At 38.6% G+C, this 21,875-nt stretch overlaps 1 protein-coding gene across 2 annotated transcripts in view; it reads left to right on the top strand.

Moving 5' to 3' along the window:
* LOC122807057 (sodium/potassium/calcium exchanger 1-like) overlaps positions 1 to 21,875 on the top strand; it is a 673,329-nt gene that overhangs the window by 620,962 nt on the left and 30,492 nt on the right. For both annotated transcript variants that reach the window (XM_044077982.1, XM_044077981.1), the window contains exon 9: positions 1,615 to 1,781. In XM_044077982.1, the coding sequence (XP_043933917.1) occupies positions 1,615 to 1,781 (167 nt within the window). The remainder of the gene's footprint in view (positions 1 to 1,614; positions 1,782 to 21,875) is intronic.

Raw genomic sequence — 21,875 nt, 5'->3', positions numbered from 1 at the left:
CATATTATGTGTGTTTTTATCTTTTTATAGCCACACTGTATGACAATGATATTTACTGATATTTCCTGACACTAACTGCAGATTTTAAAAGGAAATTGGTGTATTAGAGTATGCAACTAATACAGATATATGAATGAGAGTGCAACTGAAGTTAGATTGGTTTAAGGGGCATCCTTCACAATATGATTTTCTTCTTATTACTAGACGCAGCAAATGAAAATAGCATAAGGGTTTTTGAAGTTAAATTAAGAGGCAAACAATTCAAAATCCACTGGACCTAAGGCTGCAGCAGAAATAAAGCAGATGAGTTGGAGAAAAAAATCACATATGCTTACATAACAATGCATTCTGGTAGCTCTCAAGAACATTTTGAAGCTGTTTTCTTTGTTGCCTTAAATAAAGAGACTAGTTTCCATTTCACTTCACAGCTTACAAACATTTAATGCCTCTAGTTCTCACAAAATGAAGTACAAGGGTTGCTTTATGTTGCAATACAGTACTTTTAGAACTCCAAGAGGAAAACCCTTTCTTTTCTTTAATAAGAACTCCGTGAGGCTACCATCTAATTTTTAATGACTGCATTCTAAACCTTTTGACAAAATTAAATTGAATAACCACAGTAACATCTACTCGTATATTTAGAACCTTAATTTATATCATAGAAGTATAAAATAGCAAAAGCTCATCTTCACCGTAATTTCATTCATTCAATTTAAAGACTTAAATGAAACTTACAATTTGTAAGGAACTTATGATAACCCATTAACCCCAGTAAATATTTAAATTAAAAACTACAGACACATTGAAAACAAAATTATGTTCATCCAGTTATGACCTTACAAGTACTGCAAATACTGTACATATCACGTTAAGAATAAAATATATATAATGCTACTGTACTTATAACTTAAAAAAAAAAAACAGATACCAGGATTTTACTGAAGTCCATTCCTATGTGACAATGATTTAGGTATGGAATGAACTGTTCATAAAATGTAATGCTGTCAGAATATCTCATCCCTGAATGTTCTACAATGTCCAAACCCTGAGTGCTCTATAGTGTCCAAATATGCCAGTGGAGTGTAATGATGTGATAAGGTCACAGGCAAAACAAACAAATAAACAAAAACAAATCTTCAAGTAGTCAAGTCTTAGATTGTTTAATAGTTTATTTCATATTTATAATTAAAATTGTTGTGGTACAAATTCACCATGGCATGTTATGTTTAATGCAATATTCTGATGTACAATATGATGAGTTTTATTTATTGGATAACTGGACATATAAATTATGGACCATGGACTACTATCTTCACACAGTATATGGACAGTGAATGTTTCAGTATATCAATATAATTACCTTTTTCCTGTATAATATAAGGTTAAAAATGATAAAAGTAAATGCATTCATTTCATAGAGCACAGGTCATTTTTACTTTTAGATTTTAAAAGTTAACATAACTGATCAAATTCAGAAAATGCTCTCTATTATGTATAATAATATTCTTTGTCTGTAATGCTCAGCATCAGGTCATGTAACATATAAACTCCAGTATGCAGTGAGATCATCTTCTTTAAATATGCATGTGGTTTATTTTGTTCTCTAATCTTCAGGTTGGAGAAACAGTTGGAATTTCAGAGGAGATCATGGGTTTAACAATTCTGGCTGCTGGTACCTCGATTCCAGACCTAATCACCAGTGTCATTGTAGCCCGTAAAGGCTTGGGTGACATGGCAGTTTCCAGCTCTGTGGGCAGTAACATATTTGATATCACTGTTGGGTAAGTACCAAACTCAAAATAACATGCATTTGTTATAACATGTAGGTATAAACCACAACAATAGTAAAAAAGTACCCACAATGGGAGATACGTTCCTGTGGCAAAACAGCAATAAGTACATAAACTCTGACTCATAAACAGGAACTGTATCGGCAGTTTACCAGCTTCCACCACACTTAACTACGAGCAATGTCACAGTCCATAGAACTCAATGATGTTAAATAAAACTTCTTTATTCGAACAGAAAGTAAGCGCTTTCACCATCAGGCTTCTTCAGACTTCAACGTTCACATACATAATTGGTTTTAAATAGCAATACCAAATGATTAAAATAACTGATGTCAGTATTTTCTATTAGCTATTAAAGTAACAAGAAACATAAAAATCCCCAATACATAACATGCCCGAACAAATGCATAGAGATCTAATCATATCGATTATATAAATGACTAACCCACTATTACTAGGTTCATATATCTAATCATATAGAATTCTTTAAAAAATTTTTTAAAAACTTTTTTAAAAATTTTCTAGAATACATAAACCATCTGTTAAACTTATTATAAATACTTATGTAAAAGTATAGTAAGTCATCTGATACACTTCCTATCGTGGAACATATATAAAAAGTATATTAAATTTAATACTTAGATGACTTGCCATGTCTATCTTCAGGTAATAGGTGTTATCATTCAACATCATATTCATGTTCTCTAAATAATTTTCAGTATCTAACAGTACAATGGGACCTCCCTTATCAGCTGGTCTTATGATAACGGATTGATCCTTCCTTAAGTTGTTAAGTGCTTTTCTTTGCTGAAAAGTAAGATTATCTCGCTGACGTTTCACTCTATGTTTAACATTCTTCTCATAATATTTATATAAATCATTCTCCACCAATTTGGCGAAAGTATCTAAAATAGGGTGAATTATGTTGGATTATACCTTGCAGAGCAGATCAGTATCCTGGGTTAAATGATAAGGTGAACTTACAGCCCATCTTAAAGAAAAGAAGACTGGCCAGACCCAAACAGAAATAGTGCTACATGTTTTCAGAAAGAGTTTGTTTATGTCCTGGAATTACAAGATATCTAAGTATTAAATTTAATATACTTTTTATATATGTTCCACGATAGGAAGTGTATCAGATGACTTACTATACTTTTACATAAGTATTTATAATAAGTTTAACAGATGGTTTATGTATTCTAGAAAATTTTTAAAAAAGTTTTTAAAAAATTTTTTAAAGAATTCTATATGATTAGATATATGAACCTAGTAATAGTGGGTTAGTCATTTATATAATCGATATGATTAGATCTCTATGCATTTGTTCGGGCATGTTATGTATTGGGGATTTTTACATTTCCTGTTACTTTAATAGCTAATAGAAAATATTGATGTCAGTTATTTTAATCATTTGGTATTGCTATTTAAAACCAATTATGTATGTGAACGTTGAAGTCTGAAGAAACCTGATGGTGAAAGCGCTTACTTTCTGTTCGAATAAAGAAGTTTTATTTAACATCATTGAGTTCTATGGACTGTGACATTGCTCGTAGTTAAGTGTGGTGGAAGCTGGTAAACTGCCGATACAGTTCCTGTTTATGAGTCAGAGTTTATAACATGTAGGTATGTTCTACCACAGAGATTATGCACTGTTATCTAAAGAAGGAAATCTCTAATGATAAATTAGATTTGGGCTGTTGTGATGCCAACTGTATTTATACAGAACTGATGTCTGAAAACAGAAATCTTATTTCCTAAACTGCATTTTCAGTTTTTGCTAAACATAATTAACTTACAAAATCTTATTTAAGATTTATCCTCTATGTACCTTCTTTCACTTGTTTTTGAAATATTAAGTACGTATGGCAGTATTGCTTATTTTTGTAATTACTAACAAACAATTAGCAGTACCTCCAGTGTAGTGTGATATAAATGGATATTAGTAATACATTTTGCTGTCTACCACCATGTCATTTTACACCATATCCCTTAATAGCATGTAGATCTCTATATTATGAAAATATTAACATAAATATGAAAATATGAAGGAAATGACTGTGATTCATTTCTCTACTGTAAGGACATCCTAGATTAACAATCTCTTTGTCATTTTGGTAATTACTACTTGCTTTTTATAATCCTGCCTGTTATCAACTGGTAAGTCACTTAGTCAAAGAAACCACACCCAGAAAAGGTCTGGATGCCATTGGCCGTAGGCTTGAATGAATTACTGCTTTCTATGCCAAGGGTACAGGGTTTCAAGCTATCCATCTTCATTTTCCTGCCTTGTAACCTTGAGCAAGTCACTTGACAGTGCTTTGGGACAATTGGGAATTTGGGCTAGGCTGCTTAATGTTCTCCTGGAATGCATCCCTTGAATCTATGAAACTAAGTATTTAATTTGCCAGTCAGTATATGGCCCCATCATCACCTCTGTTCATGGGGTTGTAGCTTTGGGTACTGACATAATAGGTAAAAGCAACAGAAATTAGGTTCCTTTCACGGTAGCTGGGTTCATGCTCTGTGATGGAGTGAAGAGCTCTGCAGTACAAGATGATCTTGAAATACAGCCACTGCTCTAGTATGTGGAAAGGAGTCAGATTAAGTGATTTGGATATATTGTGAGGATGGTTCCTTGTACCTTCCATGAAAGTCTGTGACTCATAACCCAAAGAGATGAGTTCACTGGACAGACCCATCACATTTTGAAGAGATTACACCTTTCAATTCCCCAAGGAATGTTAGGAAATCTTACAGAATGATCTGGAGACTGTTGCCAGAGATAGGAAAGTGAAGTCTATCCTGTTCAGCTTGCTGCAACTTGCTTTTGTGACAGGTGGTTTAAAAAAATGGATTGATAAAGATTTTTTTTAATTGGAATACAATAATCTAACCTGGTACAGTTAGATTGCACTCACTAACATCTGATTCTACCTCTGGCCAGAATTCCTCTGAGATAGACTCAACAATTAGAAAGTTTTTCAAGTCATATTGTGTTTGACCAAGAAGAATCATAATCAGCAAACTAAAGTGGAGATTTGATATACAGATATTAATTCACAAGTATGGCAACAAGGTGTCAATTCACAGCACTACCATCCAAGGTTCAGACACCCGCTCTGCAGCTAAGATAGCCAGGACTGGAGCAAATAGATAAAGCATACTGTCGAAGAGCTCTCCCTTACATGTAATAGAGACTAATGTGCATCACAAACAGCTGAACCTTGAAATGTTTGCTTGTAGTAGGCCTGCGATGAATACAAGATGATGACCACTACATGTGCTTAATGTCATAATATCAGTATCCCATCTGTATGAAAAAAAAATCACAAGCATCCAAGAAAGAAGCTTTTTTAATTCTAAAGTTTGATAACCCACCAATTTCTTGATTCTTGAAGGGCCTGCTATCCAAACCAGACCCAAGACGTGGAATGCTAAATGTGACTGTTTCTGATTGACAAGAAACTGTATTTCTCAAAGAGAGAAAGAGAAAGTGCCTACTTAGTATGATATCCTTTGCCTGATGGAATGACACTACTCAAAAAGTATTTGTGGAAATGTGGTAAGGGGTGTTAAAGGCTATGACAGGGCCATTGGAGTGGCAAGTGTGCTTGCTGATGTAGATAACTGAGAAGAAGCAAATGATTAAAATGTAGATAGTTTGTTGCTGCAGTGTGACTTAGACCAGTGTCAGAATGAATACAAGATTGATGAAATTGTAAAAAATGTCCAGCAACTGTTCAGGACAGTAGAAGCCCTGCACATCATAATTGTCCTTATTATCATCACCAATGTGGCATCTCAAGTAGCACGGTCAGCATGCATTTAGGCACCATCTACTTTTGGTCTTTAGTAGGTTGATGTCAGTACAAGCAAGCATTTCACTACTGGTTTGCATCATTTATTGTCTTAGTTGCATCAAAATTTGTTCAAAATGCAAGTATTCCCAGGCAAATGAAGTGTTAATCTGATGTCTTACTTAAAGACAGCTACAATTAATTTTCAATTCCTAATAAAGTAAAGCTTCATCACATTTTGGACATCAGTCTTCTTGATAATCCCCAGGATTCAGAAAGAACATTAAAGTGACCATGCTGCAAAAAATTGGGTTCCCTATTACGCTGTCGCAGATGCAAGTTGTCGAATGTGTCTTTGTCGAACAGTAAAGTGCAAAAAGGCAACATAGAGAAGCGGCGTTTCAGAGAATTCTTTCCCTGGGAAAGAATTTGTTTGGCCACTTATGCTACTTTTCCTTTTTGGCACTGTAGTGCGATCTCAGAGTTGATATATTTAAGTAGGGGGGTGTGGGGGACACAGCCCCCCACGTCGGGGTGTGTGGAGGTTGAAGCCCCCCACGTTAAGTAATGTTTTACTGTTTGTTTATGTTTTTATTTTTGTTTCGGAACAGCGATTGTTTTCCATTGGAAAATAATCGCTGTTCTGAAGTTTCGATGTTGCAAGCTTTCGCTTACATGGAGTTGATTATCTGTTGTACACTCTTCTGAGCGTGCGATATGATAATATAGACCCAAATTGTGCTATGTGTAAATGTCGACATAGTGCAATGTTGCCAGAGCTAATGCTGCAGAAATAAGCCATGCACTCATGGCATAAGCAGCCACTGCACAAAAATATAGACTGTGCTATAGCAGATCATATGTCCCAGGCTGACCAGCATGCATATAACATACTTACTACAATGTTCATTCACACTCACATTGACCTTCTACTACTATGCAGCATGGGCACAGCAAAAAAGTTCTAGCTGTGTTTACATCATTAATGGGAAGGAAATGGGGCAATAGGACAGTCAGAAAGTGGGAGAAGCAATCAGAGGAATGCACAGATGAGCAATGAGAAAGAAAAAGTGGAATGGACAGGGGTAGGAGGATAATTGTTTTAGGACAGGTGCCCTTTTTTACATTTAGAGAAGAAGGTTAGGGGAGGGAGGGAAGGAAGGGAGTGATGTGGCTGGGCAGGAGGGTATAGGCATGAAAGCTAGACCAGACACAAACATGTACCACAAAAAGACTGACAGGGAATGTGCTTATACCAGGGGAGGACCACAAAAGAGATAGACAGTCAGACAGACAGACAGAGGGTGGACACTTGATGGGGAGGACTGGACAACAAACAGGAGGGTGACTGACACAAGGAAGGGGAACACAGTAAAGCAGGATAGGGTGGGGTGAGTACCCCCTGCTAAGCAGCCCTAGCATGGAACCTGTTCATAAATGAAGCAGACCTACTACATGTACCAGGCTATGGAAATGTGCATACATGATACACTTCAGTGTTGTCTGGGGACCACAGATCAGTATAGACACATAACAGGCCACATTTTATATCACACTCTGTTCCCACACAGTCGACATCAGCTTGTTTTCAGGACATGGCCTTAGAGAACACCATACAGCTGGTATACCACATGTTAAAGTCACAGCGGCAGCATGACCAGTGGATAGATAGAGGTGAAGGGCAACAGATTTGTTCCTGGGCAGGGAGCATAGGTGTATGTTCATGTGAACAGGTATTGCAATGGCACCAAAACAAAGACAGCAGTTAGAGAAGTTTTATTATAGGAATATGCTCACATAGCAAGCATGTATTGTACACTGAGAACACTGACAAGGTCTTCAGGGAGTGTATGTCACTGAACCTTGTGATAGACATGAATAGCATTGCTGGGCCAAAAAGAACAGCACAACAGGTCCATATCAAGATCACTGACATGATACATTATGCCAACATAAAAGCTCAGGCCTTCACAAGGGAGAGAATGGGCACAGATGAATGACCACCAAGACATACTACCCTCATAGACATGCAAGAGTTCTTGTTTTTTCTGTCTGAGGACAATGATAGAATTATATGTGAGATACCTGGATGACATCTTCATTTTGTAATTCTGAATCATACTGTTGAGTGAGTTGTTATCTTCAATCATCATCAATACAGTCATAAAGGAATTTCTTTTTGGATAACCATACCATCATCCAACCAACTGATCTTGGAGAAGGAATTAAACATCATCAAAGGAATGTTTTTGAATCAGTTATGTACAAGATGGGTGGGGTAACATCTACAAACCACTTAGAAAGGTTTGGAGGAATCTGATGGCTATGGGTATGGAAGAGACTAACATGAACATCTTCTAGAAAGAGGAGCATACAACAAGATATCACATGAGAATCAACAATGTCAATACATTAATTTGAATAACATCATTAAATTGAATGACATGTGCCACACTACCGTATAAATAGGTGTAACAAGGGTTCTATGCTGAATGTGTTACTTTGATATAATCTATTTCCACCATCCAACTGTTCCTGAGGACAATGATAGGACACTGATACTTGCAAGAGGCTTGGATGAGGTATCTGTACTGGTACTGATACCACGAGTCTCTATTAGGAATGCACCAGCCTGATATGCCCATATGCTGCTAACACTGTTAATATATGGCATTGCACCACTCTCATGAGTTTGCAGATGATAAACCTCACCATGTCTCTCCAGCAGATATGTCAGGGATGCCATCACTGTGCTCTGCACCTCCAGCTATGTGCAAGTTCCTTCTGTTTGTAATGTACTATATGCAATATTGTTGCAGCAATGGGGTATGGAATTGTCATATATTTTCATTTATGCCCAAGTGTCTGTCAGTTTGACTTCATAGGTGCTACAGATCTGGGGTTAAGCACAGCAACACAAGATATGTCTGGTGTCAGTGCAGTACTGGTGCCTGACAATAATGATGGCATGCTCAAAGTGCTCATAGCAAAGTCAGGCAGCACAGTGCCACTGTCAGCAACAGTTACAGTAGGGGGTACCCTACCACTCATGGAAACACCTGTGGTGGCTATGGACACCACCTGTGCCTTCCCACCATCTATAGAGGAAAAGGCCATCAATAGCAACCTAACACAAGATGCATAGCTGTAACCTGCACATCCAACAGCAGTGAGCAGTACCATCATTATGGAACATGCAGAAAGCAGACGTGAACAGGGAATTTTTGGACATTAGAACCTGACTCCTGCTCAGGCTGTGACCTAGATTTCCAACTGGGCATAAATCAGTAGATGTGTAGGTCAGTGTTAAAAGCACAAAGAGATGACAGCCATGTCTTGACAGAGATGATTAGCATGCTGCATAGTATATGTGATGACATATGTGAGGACCTGCATAGTGCTATGGTGTATAGGTACAGGGAGTACATCTACATGCTTAGGGCATTAGAGTGCCACTGCTCAGTTACAGCAGCATCATGGGGTATGGTGGCACTGCCCAACATGGTGGTCAAGATACGCCTGTCTACCAGTCCTCTGCCTCCACTGGGAGTACACCCTACAGGGAAGGTTCATTGAGGTCACCTTTTCTTTACTACCACATACTTCTGATAAGTTGGCAGTGATACAGCCTACTGTACATATCTTCTGTATTTGCCCTACATATCAGATGGCAAGGCAGTCATAGTTCCAGAGTTGAACATCACCAAGTGTTTATGATGGTGCCATTCCATGATAGGAACATCTATGGAGTAGTAGACATCTGCAGTCTACTTCATACTCACCTGTGGATCTACAATACCTGTTACATCTATGCCCCTACAGTGCCACTCCATCTGCTGCACCTGTATCCTCCATGTCCACCCAAACCATCTGGCAACCTTTCCCTCTCAGGAAGTTCCACTCCATCACTACACAGCATAGCAAGCCCCCTCCTACCTCTCAACCATGCACCCCCAGTAACACTTCTACTTTTCCTAGTCCTTCCTCTTCCACCTAAGTAGTCTTAGCTGATACCTGCTACTCTGCCCCACCCCACATGCACACATGATGGCAACTGCACCTTATCCAAACATCTGTGAAATGTGGGTTAGGTAATGTATAATGCATATTATGGTCATTCAGTGCACTGCACTGCATAGCCTGATTGTAGTATATGCATTGGTTTTATTCTTTATTGCCTCTATTCTGGTCCATAGTTGTAGACCAGATGATACTTTTTTGACATTGCTACAGTATATTACTCCAACCTCAGTCTCACATAGGATTCCCCAGCAGATGGCAACTCTTCACATGACAATTCCTTCACTACTGACTCTTATCTGTCTGGTGCTGCAGTAGTGAACTCTTGCTGTAGCTGTTAGCATAAAAACATGTTGCCATCCATAGCACAGATGATGAATATCTTACTGCAAGTCACCAGAGAATATGGCAATGCATCACTACAGGTATCTAGACAATGGAAGTGGGTCTTAACAACTCTGAACACATGCACAATGATGTGGTAGGTTTGCACCAGAGCAGTGTTGAATGACCACTCAGACAGGCTCTGAGAACTGTGTATGGGTGTCATGAGCCATGACTCGAGGGTGTATTTGGCATCACCTGCAACACACAACAGTGACCACTTTATGAGTCAAATTCAACTGCAGTCTACATAACTGCAGACTTACTTGTGCAGACTGTGGTGGGGTTGAGTGCACTTGCCCATTAGATGCCCCTCTGTGAAATCAGTCTATAGGAATGACTGATATAAATCATATTTGTGCTAGATGTGGGAATTGTGGGAACTGCCTGGATGGCACATAGACACATTTTAAATAATACACTGTAAATTGCATACTACCTGGCAGTTGATGGAGTGAAAGCCCTTCCTCCTGATACTGGGAGCCATAGGGACCTTGTCTGGTACTGAAAGCAATATGGCTACAGTCAAAAGCCCTTAGAAACTCAGAGAAATTGGCTATTTCATTGAATACTCACATAGTGATGTTTCATTCCTCTGACATCTGCAGGAATCACATATGCTTCTCTGTGTGCTGCAGAAAATGGTGTAGAATTCAGAAGGCAGATACCAGCAAAACTCTTACTGTGTCATCTAATGGCCACTGGAAAGTCCCTATAGTAAGAATGGTTAATGTTACGCAAACTGCAGTGTCCACAGGGACAGGTATTCCATGCAACACATACAATGACATGTGAGAAAGGCACATGCCTACAAATTCTGACATGGTGTCTCTCTTCACACTATAGCATTCAACTATGTCCCTGTCATGGAGGTGATGGTCTGTGATGTGGTGGGTAATGATGTGCACCATATTGGACATTGGCTGTAAATGACTGGTAAGTTATGATGTTCAGCTAATGCATATGGTGCTTCTTTAAAATCTCACCAGTTGTTTTTGTTTTCTTAGCATTTTGCTTTTCTTCTTTGGCAGATTAAAGCAGCCCCTGACCAGGTCTAGGAGGATGCCTAAGAGTGCTTTGATTCTGACTGAGCCCTTTGCATTTTTTCCCCAGTGGAATGAGAACCTGAGCTGCCCACATATTTTCTGTAATGACTGTAAGCCCTGCTTAGCCTCCTCCTCCCTGTGTCACCTCCCTATGAAGAACAGGTCATGCATGGCATGATGTTCTGAGTTTATTTTCTCTCAAGTGTCACTTCAGATGCCATATGCCATGCAATGGTCAACTAAAAATCAGAATATAGTACATCTAGTGAGTATGAATGTATCAAGAGCCACTGCATACCCCTGCACATTATCATATTCACAGTATCATCGAATGGCATACTTTATCCAAGAGAGCCTCTCTGTTATAATGCAATTGGCCACTCAATACAAAAACAGCATGGCTAATTTTGCAAGGAGTATACTGCAGTGACCAATTTGAAATATTCAGATGCTGGATCTGTTGCTTAACTAGGTCAGGTACACATTCAGTGATGCTTATTTCTGTACATAGACAAGACCACATGTTTTTTCTCTGTTATTTATGGATGCGTTATGGATGTTATCTACCTTGCCTTTTAAGTGTTAACCAGAATAACCTGTGAGATAAAATAGAAGAAATTGTCAACTCATCTTGTATTTTGTATGCCTTGCTGTATATGTTAGTCTGGCATGTTAAGTCTATAGCTGCAATACAAAACCACTAGCTGTCCACTCCTAACCCAGCCATTGATAAATGTATGGTAGAGGTCATGTATTTGATGTATACATGTCATTACAAACCTCCTGGATAATGGGAAACTTAGATTTGTGATCAGACTATCAGCACTGACTACTAGCTTGCAGATTAATCTGCACTGTCCCTTGTAGTTAATGCATTGTGACTGACTGGGACTTGTTGTGACTGACTGGGACTTGTTGAAGTTCCAATACCCTATATGTGATGAAAAGCATCAAGGAGGAAGCTGGCAGCTTTATATGAAGCACCCATGCTGGAATGGCACTCCTGATAGGTTTCCTGAACTTCATGTTATCCTCCATGTGCTCTATTATAACATCCACAAAGTTGTTGATCCTGGATACAGAGGCCTGTGATATTTCCAAAGCATCATCACTTGGCTTCTAAAAGGTGACAAGTAAGCGTACATTAAGCTGTCACTCCTTGCTCTCCAATGAGATGGTCCTTCAATCATAAGGGTGTGACATCTGAGGTCTGCAGATGAAGCCCTCACCACCTAGAATCAAGTGTTTTACATATATGTTTAGGATATTATTTTTTTTATTGGGGGTCTGTTTTAGGTGTCGTGTTATGATCCCAAATGTCAATCAAATATTTACCCACAGTAGTTGCCTGAATTTAAATAATTCTTTCATTTGCAGCATATAAATAGCAGGGCATCACAAAATGACAAGCTGTCATTAATTTGATTAAAATTTTATATTCTTTTGTTCTCATCCTCATCAGTAGTTTCATTGTGTTGTCATTTTATAAAAACTAATTTAGCTTTTAGCTAAAATACACTGTCACTAACCTGACTCTGACAGCACAAAGCTGCATCTGAACCACTGTAGGGCCACTGCTTCACATGCCAATTGTGTCTTCTCTGTAAAGAACTGAGGTGCATGTTAATACTAGTAGATACAGGTGAGCATATTGATAACTGGAGTGTTTCAATGTTACCTACAACTTTTCAGGTCTCAAAAACAAAACTGCAAAAAGGCAGAAAACACAGAAGAATTCCAGTCACAAGCTCTTTCCGTGATGAAACAATCACATTTCAGGATTCTATAGGTGCATTAGTGAAGCATGACCTGGTACATACTAATTGCCCATGTCAAATAAGAAGTCCATTCATGTTGCACCATTAAATTTCTATGGAACAGCTGCGATTTAGGACCATAATGTTTGTATGGGTACCTTCTATCCAGGAATGAAACACTGCTGCTGAGCTTGGAAATCTAGCAGAGGTCAGGAAAGTCCATTCTCTTAAAGCCTCTCCCATGATCACGGTACTCAAATGGCAACCTGTAAACTGTAAACAGCTTTGCTAACAAATATTTCAGTTGACAAGTCTCAGTACTGCATGACATACTGGGAAGTGTACAGAACTACCATGAAATTTAAAACAAGATTAAGAGATACATATGATGTCACATCACTGCCTGCTCACATATTGTGCATTAATGTATGATTTTGATGTGCACCATGTGGGACGTATTAACCAATGGTGGAAATATATTTATGTTTAAGTATTAAGTGTGTTATAAACATTATTATGTCCCTTAACTATTTTCTTTTAATGCTTTCATATGGATCTGTATCATTTATGTAATCTCATTACAACACAGCTACTCCCTGTGATTTAAAAACCACAACAGCATGGTACTTCTTAAAGTAGCTACTTTTTATATGTATAAATATGACAAGAAGCATACTATGACAGCATGCACAACTGAGTAAGCAGCCAGGACAAGTAGTCTTTTTTAATTTTGTTTACAAGTCCATTCCACATCTTCCAAATGAGACCGTGTATGTTATATGTTTCTCTAACATATAATGCTGATACACCTACATGAGAAATACATGGAGTTAGAGTTGTTAGTTAATTCACCTTTATGAGATCTTGACCATATATATATATATATATATATATATATATATATATATATATATATATATATATCTACAGATTCACTTTAGAAGCTCGAAATCCTGAAATATTGAATTTCAGAATTTCGTGCCCATAAAATGGAAACCTGAAAAGAACGAAAACCCAGAAGCGCGAAATTCAAAATTCAGCATATCGGAGATGTTGAATTAGCGCTTCTGGTGTTTCACTGTGGTTATGGAGTCAGGTAAGTGTTTATGTTTTAAGGGTTTTGGGTAGGGGCTGTAGTGTGTGTTAGTGTGTTTTGTTACTGTGATGTGTGTGTGCGAGGGGACTGTAGCTTGTGTGGTGGTGTTTTGTGTGTTTGTGTGTGTGTAGTGTAACCTTGGAGTTAGAATATTTATGTAAGGGGGTGTAGGGGTGCAGCCCCCCACATGGGGGGTGCATGGGGGCTTGCCCCCTACTTTTATGTAGGACAGTGTGTGTGTTTGCGTGTGGGGAGGAAGGTGTGTGTATGTGTATAACAGAAGCGCTAGTTCAACATCTCCGATATGCGAGATTTTGAATTTTGCCCTTCTGGATTTTCATGCTTTTCAGGTTTTCACTTTATGGCATGAAATTCTGAAATTCAATATGTCAGGATTTCGAGCTTATAAAGTGAATCCATATATACACATATGGATTTTTCTCCCTGTGTTTGTTTGGGTTTCCTTTGGGTATTAGGCACTCTAAATTGACCATAGGTGTGAGTGTGTGGTGTGTGTGGTATGGCAGGGCTAGCCACCTGACAGTGTAAAGCTTGGCTTTAGATTACTGACATCCCAAACCCATGTGCAAAAATGGGAAAAGGGGTTGTGGATGTATGTAGGTACAGATGTCCTACTTATGTACATATATAGTTCCTCAACCTTTACACTGATACCCACTTAAGTAAATTTTTTGTAAGAGTAAAAAAGGAACAATAAAACATATTACTAGATCTGCAATTTACATGGTCTTTTAATTAGCATGTTTGTCCTCCCAGATTTTTTGTAAATAATGATTCACCCTCTGAAAAATGTTGTCTTTCTGTGGGTTTTCTAAAGTGCAGGATAGCAAATTTAGGCCCTTTTAGTGCTTGGCACATTAACCTGCAAGGATTCTTAAGGAGAACCCTCCTCTTGGAGTTAAGTGATTTTGCACTATTACCTACCAACATGGAAAAACACATCCAGATATGCTTGCCAATGGCTGCAGCTCCTTTATTCAGTTTGACTGTTTGTAGTTAGGCTCTGGCCTTAATATCTAGCTTTGGTCATGAATCAGTTGCTTTTTCTTTGACAAGGAGTTGGTCATAATCAAATTCTTCAAAAATTGATTGCCTAAAAACATATTGTAGTCTACCACATAAAATGTTATGCATGGAATTTCATTTTTTTCATTTTGAGATGTTTCTTGCAGATAAAGACCCTAGACCATAACTTCTCCAGAAACAACATCAGAGAACCACTCAATGACATGTTTGCCACACACTGCTCTTTCTGTGTTGCAAAAGTGTGGTAAAGCACATTATCACCCTATGTCCTCTACTTATAACTAAGTCATACACTTGCGACATCACTAGATGATTCTTGGACTCCCCTGTCTTAAACTAGACAGAGCATTTATTACTGTCAGCTATATAGCAGTCTTCAGTATAGATAACACAAAGAAACTCTTTCAGGTTGTAAGACAAAGACAGAAAAATAAAGAAGAAAGTTAGATACCTTTCATAAGGGATGCCAGCAAAAACCTGCTCACCAACCACAGGAAATCAAGGTCAGATGGAAGTACTACTATCAGCTTCTGAATGAAGGAAACCCCACAGAAGCTGTACTTCTCCAGACATAGCCTACAATGAAAGATGAAGAGGTTTCCACCATAGAAGAAGTAAGAACAGCACTAAGGAAAATGAAGTCAGGGAAAGCAGCAGGCTGAGATGGGGTCAAGGCAGATATGATCAAGATATTGGGTGAGATAGGCGATGAGACTAGAGAATAAGCATACTACTGCTAGTGTATAAGAACCAAGGGAACATTCAAAACTGTGTAGTGCAGAGGCATTACACTTCTGTCACACTGCATGAAAATGCTGGGGAGGGTAACTGACAATCGATTATGCAATATAGTAGAAAGTAAGATGGGAGATGAGCAGTTCAGATTCAGATCAGATTGCAGCACAACTGACTTGAAGTTTGCAGTGAGACAGATAGTTGAGAGGAAGCTAGAGACGATGAAAGAGTCAAAATGGGTGTTCCTAGACTTGGACAAAGCATATGCCAATGTTCCAAGAAAGCTGATTTGGACAGGGTAGAATTCATGCAGGCTATGTACAAGGACCCAATGACTCAAGTGCAAATCATTTTTGGGTACTTTGAGGGGTTCTCAATGGGATTGGATGTGCATTAAGGTTCAGCTCTGAGCCGTCTACTGATCATACTGATGGACTGCATTAGCAAACAAATCCGGGGTGGACAAGTCAACAAAGTTGCTGTATGCAGATGATGTGGCATTACAGGCAGACTCTGAGTAATAACTTCAGCAAATGATAGGGGAATGGAATGCAAAACTGAAGGCACAAGGGATGAAACTGAGTACAGATAAGACAGCTGTAATGGCAGCAAATGGGGGAAATCAGAAGAAGCTGAGAATTGAGATAGAAGGCAAAATAGTTGAACAGATTAACAGCTTCAAGTATGTGGGATCATTGGTTGAGAAGAACTAAAGTCTGAATGAGGAGGTCAAAGCTAGAATCAGAGAGGCTGCAACCAATTGGAGCAGAGTATTGGGGGTAGTGTATGACAGAAGAATGCCAAAGAAGCTGAAATGTAAGGTGTAGAAAACAGTGATGCCACCAGTACTACTGTGCATTATAGAAACCTGGGCAGTAAAGGCAGAGCAATTGAGGAAAGTAGAGGTGATGGAGATGAAGGGCCTGAGATGAAGTAGGATCCAAACTGTGGGACAGATGAAGAAATGAGGATATCAGAGCAGAAGCCAAATTAGCTCTAATTGCTGAGAAAGTAAAATAGATTATTGGGGTTTAGGCATATGTACAGAAAAGCTCACCCAGACTCTGCCACAACTTGCTGTGAGGGAAAGGTTAGTTAGTTTTTTTCTTTCTTGTATTTTGTATTATTTTATTGCCTTCTTCTATTTTGTATGTTGTGATTTATTTTCTTTACACTGTGTTTTACTTGTATTCTGCTTTTAATTGCATATTAAAACTTGAAAAGAAACCACAGCTGTGTCTCTTGTAGTCACAGATTTGTTTTCCCATTTTCCCACCTTCCCATCCTGTTGTTGCATTCTTAAACAAAACTGTCTTTCTAGTTGCATGCCCTTTTTATTAATCTGACCACATATCTCCTTCCCTCTCCCCTTTCACTAGCTGTTGTAAGCACAAAATTATCATTTTGTGAATTCACTCCCCTTCAACTACTTAAATTTATTGACCATCCCACTGTATTCCATAGAACCAGAATACAAAAGCACCCATGACCTTTCAATTTATCTTGCAGAAGGTCACCAAAGCAACCGATGAGGGTAAAATGTTTCACACTACCTACCTTCACTTGGTCAAGGCATTTGACACAATAACCCACTCAAACATTGTTGACAAACTCAAGAGGTTAGGTACAAACCTGTATGTTACCCAGTGGATAGCTAACTAGCTCACAGACAGGACCCAAGAAGTTAGAGGCCAGTCAAAAGTGGAGTCCCTCAGAGATCAGTCCTTGGACTACTCCTTTTTGGCATTTACTTCTCATAGGTCAAGGCCAATGTCAGTGGTCTCTGGCTGACTAAATTTGCAGATGATTGCAAATTAGGAGCTGTCATTGAGTTCCACACTGACACAAATGTTCTCCAGGAAGGGGTAACACAGACAAATAACTGGTGTCAGAGCCATGGACTAAAACTAAATGCCAAGAAATGCATAATAGTATAATTTGGGAAGTCATCCACTCCTGGTAACTATCATATTGAGAGCACGCACCTTAGAGTTGAGCCAGTGGTCAGGGACTTAGGGACAAACTTAGACAGCAATCTAGCTTTTAACCATCATGTGTCACAGTAGTGAGGACATCATTCTATGTTGGGCAACTTATAGACAAAGGAATGGCATCTAAGTCCAAGGAAGTCATTGTTCCACTGTATTCAGCATTCATCAGACCTACCATTGAGTGCAATGCCCCTTTAGTGTGTACCTAACCAGGCATATCCAACAACTGAAATGTCCACAGAGGTTCGTCACTAAAAGAATACAGGGCATAAGTAAAATGTCCTATGCAGATGGCCTCAAGACCTTATCCCTACATTCTGTCTCCTACAGGTTTTTGAAGGAAGAGCTATGCCTGGTATGCAGGGTATTATCAGACTCCACTCTGATGGACCTCCTGCATATCCACAAAACAAACAGCACCAGAATTACCAATCCTGAAGACTTAAACCTTGCCTATGATATAAATTGGACTTGCTGGAGAGACAGGTATTATCCCAGAGACTACTCCATCTCTGGAGCAGGCTCCCATCTGTGTGAAGCAGAGTTCCTCCCTAACCCAATTCAAGTTCAACTTGGACAATTGGATGGGGAACTGGAAATTCATCCCTGGTTTGGCACCTATGTCTCTAATTGACACAAGCAGTCTGTAAATGGTTTATCTCCCAAGCCCCTGCTAACACTTATCAAGGTTATCAGAACTTGTCAGAGATTTGGGATGCATCATGGCTAGGCTTAAAAAGGCCCTTGTGGTTTTTAGCCTAGTAAACACTTATGAACCTATGAACCTAAGATGATTGGAGACAGACAGGAAGAAGGAAGGAGGAAGGAGGAAACAACTGTCCCAGAAAAAAAATATGGATGGATTGTGTGAGAGAAGACCTGCAACAGTCTGGTATAACTGTTGAAGAAGGTAGGAGGCCAGCATTGAATCTAGAAGGATGATGACAGTTGACACAACACCCCAACCACATGTCAAAAAATGGGAAAAAAGGGGTTGATGATGATGATGATGATGATTAAGCAAGCATCTTGGCTTCCCAGACCAAACTAAGGAATTCTTAGTATTGTTTGGCCATTGCTTCCTTTGGCAGAAATTTGTGCTAATTGATCACTAATCCAAGAATCAGCCTCAGTCACTTGTGACACATTGTTAGGATGGAGTACACATGCTGTTATAGTCTGACAGTCAGACATATCTGTACAAATGCACACACACACACACACACACACACACACACACACACACACACACACACACACACACACACACACACACACACACACACACAGTCACACAAGCAAAAAATCTGCAAGGAAGTTTTCATACAGTGGTTGTGCTTCCTCAAGTGTTCAAATATTATGCAAAAATGTGTGCATATGATCTTAATATATTATAATAGTCTTTCCTGAAGAGATTTCTTGACTACCTACTCACTTTTTGTCTTTCCAGGATATAGGTTTGGATTTGTCCACTTGTGCCTTTCTGGGATTTTGGACTTCTAAGAGGCAACAGCACAAATGCCACTACAGATGCCACTTCCTATGAATTTTCATGCATATTAATGGCTAAGGCAATTTCCACAGAATGTACTCTCCCCGCATTTAGGGACATAAATATACCCCAATAATCTTGGGAAGCATTACTCTATTGTTTGCAATAGTGAAGTAATAGTTAAGTCTTCACATGTATGATTTTTTTCAGGTTTTGCCTCTTTTTACCATAGGGACATCTATGACTTCTTATTTAATGGTGCCTCAGAGCGTATGCTGGCACTTTCCAGTTTTTGCAACTTTAGCTCTGTCTTAGGCTTAATTTCATAGGGCTCTATTGTAGCTTTATTATTTTGAACAAGTACTACCATCTAGTTCACTTTTAGCCTTTACGCATTTCATTGTGGCCATTTCCTTTGCAAAACTTGTTTGACATATGCTAATTAGCTAACAGCTTCTCAATTGTGGTCAGTTTGCTAGCCACTTGCAATTTATTACTGAAATACCAGTCCACCTATTACTTCTGTATCCACTCCCAATCAAGCAGGTGTGGTTACATGCATACATACATAAAAGCCCAGTAATATGTACCTTCGTATTTCCCATGTACATATGTTTTGCCTTCCTCTACCCTGTCTAGGTCTTTAATGGCAAGGTCTGTCTTGTATAGTGGTCTGTAAGAAACATTTTTATATAACCTTTCACAGAAATCATGGAAAATGGAGTACATGGTCTGGCTCCAATATAAGCTTCACTGTGGCCACTTCTGGATGATTCAGATGATTGTTTTGTCATTTTCCTCACTTTTTTAAGATTACTTTTAATGGGTAGCTATAGTCTGATAGCTTTCACCCTTTTGCATGTTAGTTTCAATGAGACATTTATATGCTTGGGATCTTCTGGTTGTCCTATGCCTCTTTCACTTTCTGGCACTTGATTCTTACATATCACTAAAATACCACTGGCTTGTTACTGATGAGTAATAGGGGAGAGGTTTGTGTTTTTACAAGTGCACATCCTGCCTAGTATTGGGATTAAGTTGACCAAGTGCCACCGGAAAGTGAGACATAACAGAGGCAAGAGTCCTCCTCCACCTTATTACAATACTTGTGCTGTCAGGTTTTCATCTATTACAATTGGATAGGATATTTTCACTTATAGCCCCATCAAGGGCTATCCTTTGTAATGTGTAGTCGATCCAAATACACCTGGCATTTTTTTATACTTGCTTGTATGACTGATTTGTTGTTTGATTTAGAGATTTAGCTGGATGACAACTTTGGACAACATGTGGGTATAGCCATTCCTCTGGATCTCCATCATAACTCACAACTGTCCAGATTTTCACAGAATGTCCAGATTTTTGTCTCATATTTTTGTTCTTTTCCTCCTAAAATGTGTGTTTTTCTGGAAAATCACTGGGATGATCCAAGGATTGAAGTCACTAAATAATGACATACATTTGAGTTTCAGACTTCATATCCTTCAAAGAAATGCATGTTAACATAAATCCTCTTACTGTAACAATGTTCTAAGTTTATTAGAGCACTATTTAAAATCTGTCCATATTTTTGGGCCTTTGTCCCCCCATTATGTTAGTCTTTGTCCAGATTTCTTGCACTAAGAGGTCAAGAGGTATGATCTAAATGTCATTTATAGCACTAGATAATCCAGCATCAATGATTCTGTGGCTGCATGCATTTTTTTTTCAATTGATATATCCTAATTAAATGTTAGAAGTTCAATGCCCTTTAAGGATTTCCTTAGTGCAAAAGTAAACTGCAGTTTTCACCTCATCTGCTTAGTTATGTTATAGTTTTTTTCCCAAGAGTTCTTTGGCATCTTCATTGGCGTAATGCATAAATAATCAAAATGGATAATCTTAGGTGGTTTCACTGCCTGGGATGACAATGTTTCTGATTATGTCATCACAGAAATTCTCCATGTTTTAGAGGATTTTTACTTCAGTTTATTTTTGTTGTTTCCCACATATATGGGCACTGTATAGACTTGGCCTTCCACATGCACCTTGCTATCCTGAACCTGTTTGTGAATCCAGTTTCATGGTCTATGTATCACCTTGTCCACTTCAGGCTCAAAATCTCAGTGATGCAGTCATATGGTATAGTGGCGATCCAGAAAAGGAATTTATGGGTTATCACATGAGACACTATTATTTCCTTGAAGAACTCAATTCTTCAAGGGGAACAAATACCAAACATCAAGATTCCCTGGTTGCAAAATATAATATGACAATCAACAGTGAACCAGGGTATAATACTAAACCCTGTATGCTGTGGAGGCTTGGCTGCAGGCTAAAACAAATATATTTGAGTGCTGTGTCTGCTGGAGGACAAGCTTAGCTTGTTTGACCACTGTGCAGCTTTTCAAACAGACATGGCTGTCAAGATTCACTTCTTAAGCATTGCTTCTGTCTGCTGTAAAGGTGAACTTCTTGACATTCATGTCTTGAACATGTAACATCTGGGTTATGGTCAGAGACCTGATCATAACTATCTATATTTTGTTTTACTCTCTTGAGCCTATTTCTTCTACTGCACTTCTTGCTTTTTCCACTTTTAATTGCAGTATTCCTTGGTTTAGGCACATACATACATACATAAATCATCAGACACAGCGTACAGTTCCAAGACACTTATTCACTTATTTTCATTGTCATTACAATTAGATTCCCTTTAACAAAGTATTTGTACTGTTAAA

Source organism: Protopterus annectens, chromosome 7.part0 (genome assembly GCF_019279795.1).
Source record: "Protopterus annectens isolate FY-2018-M chromosome 7.part0, PAN1.0, whole genome shotgun sequence".
Taxonomy (NCBI): Eukaryota; Metazoa; Chordata; order Ceratodontiformes; family Protopteridae; genus Protopterus; species Protopterus annectens.
This window is presented reverse-complemented; position numbering and strand designations above follow the sequence as displayed.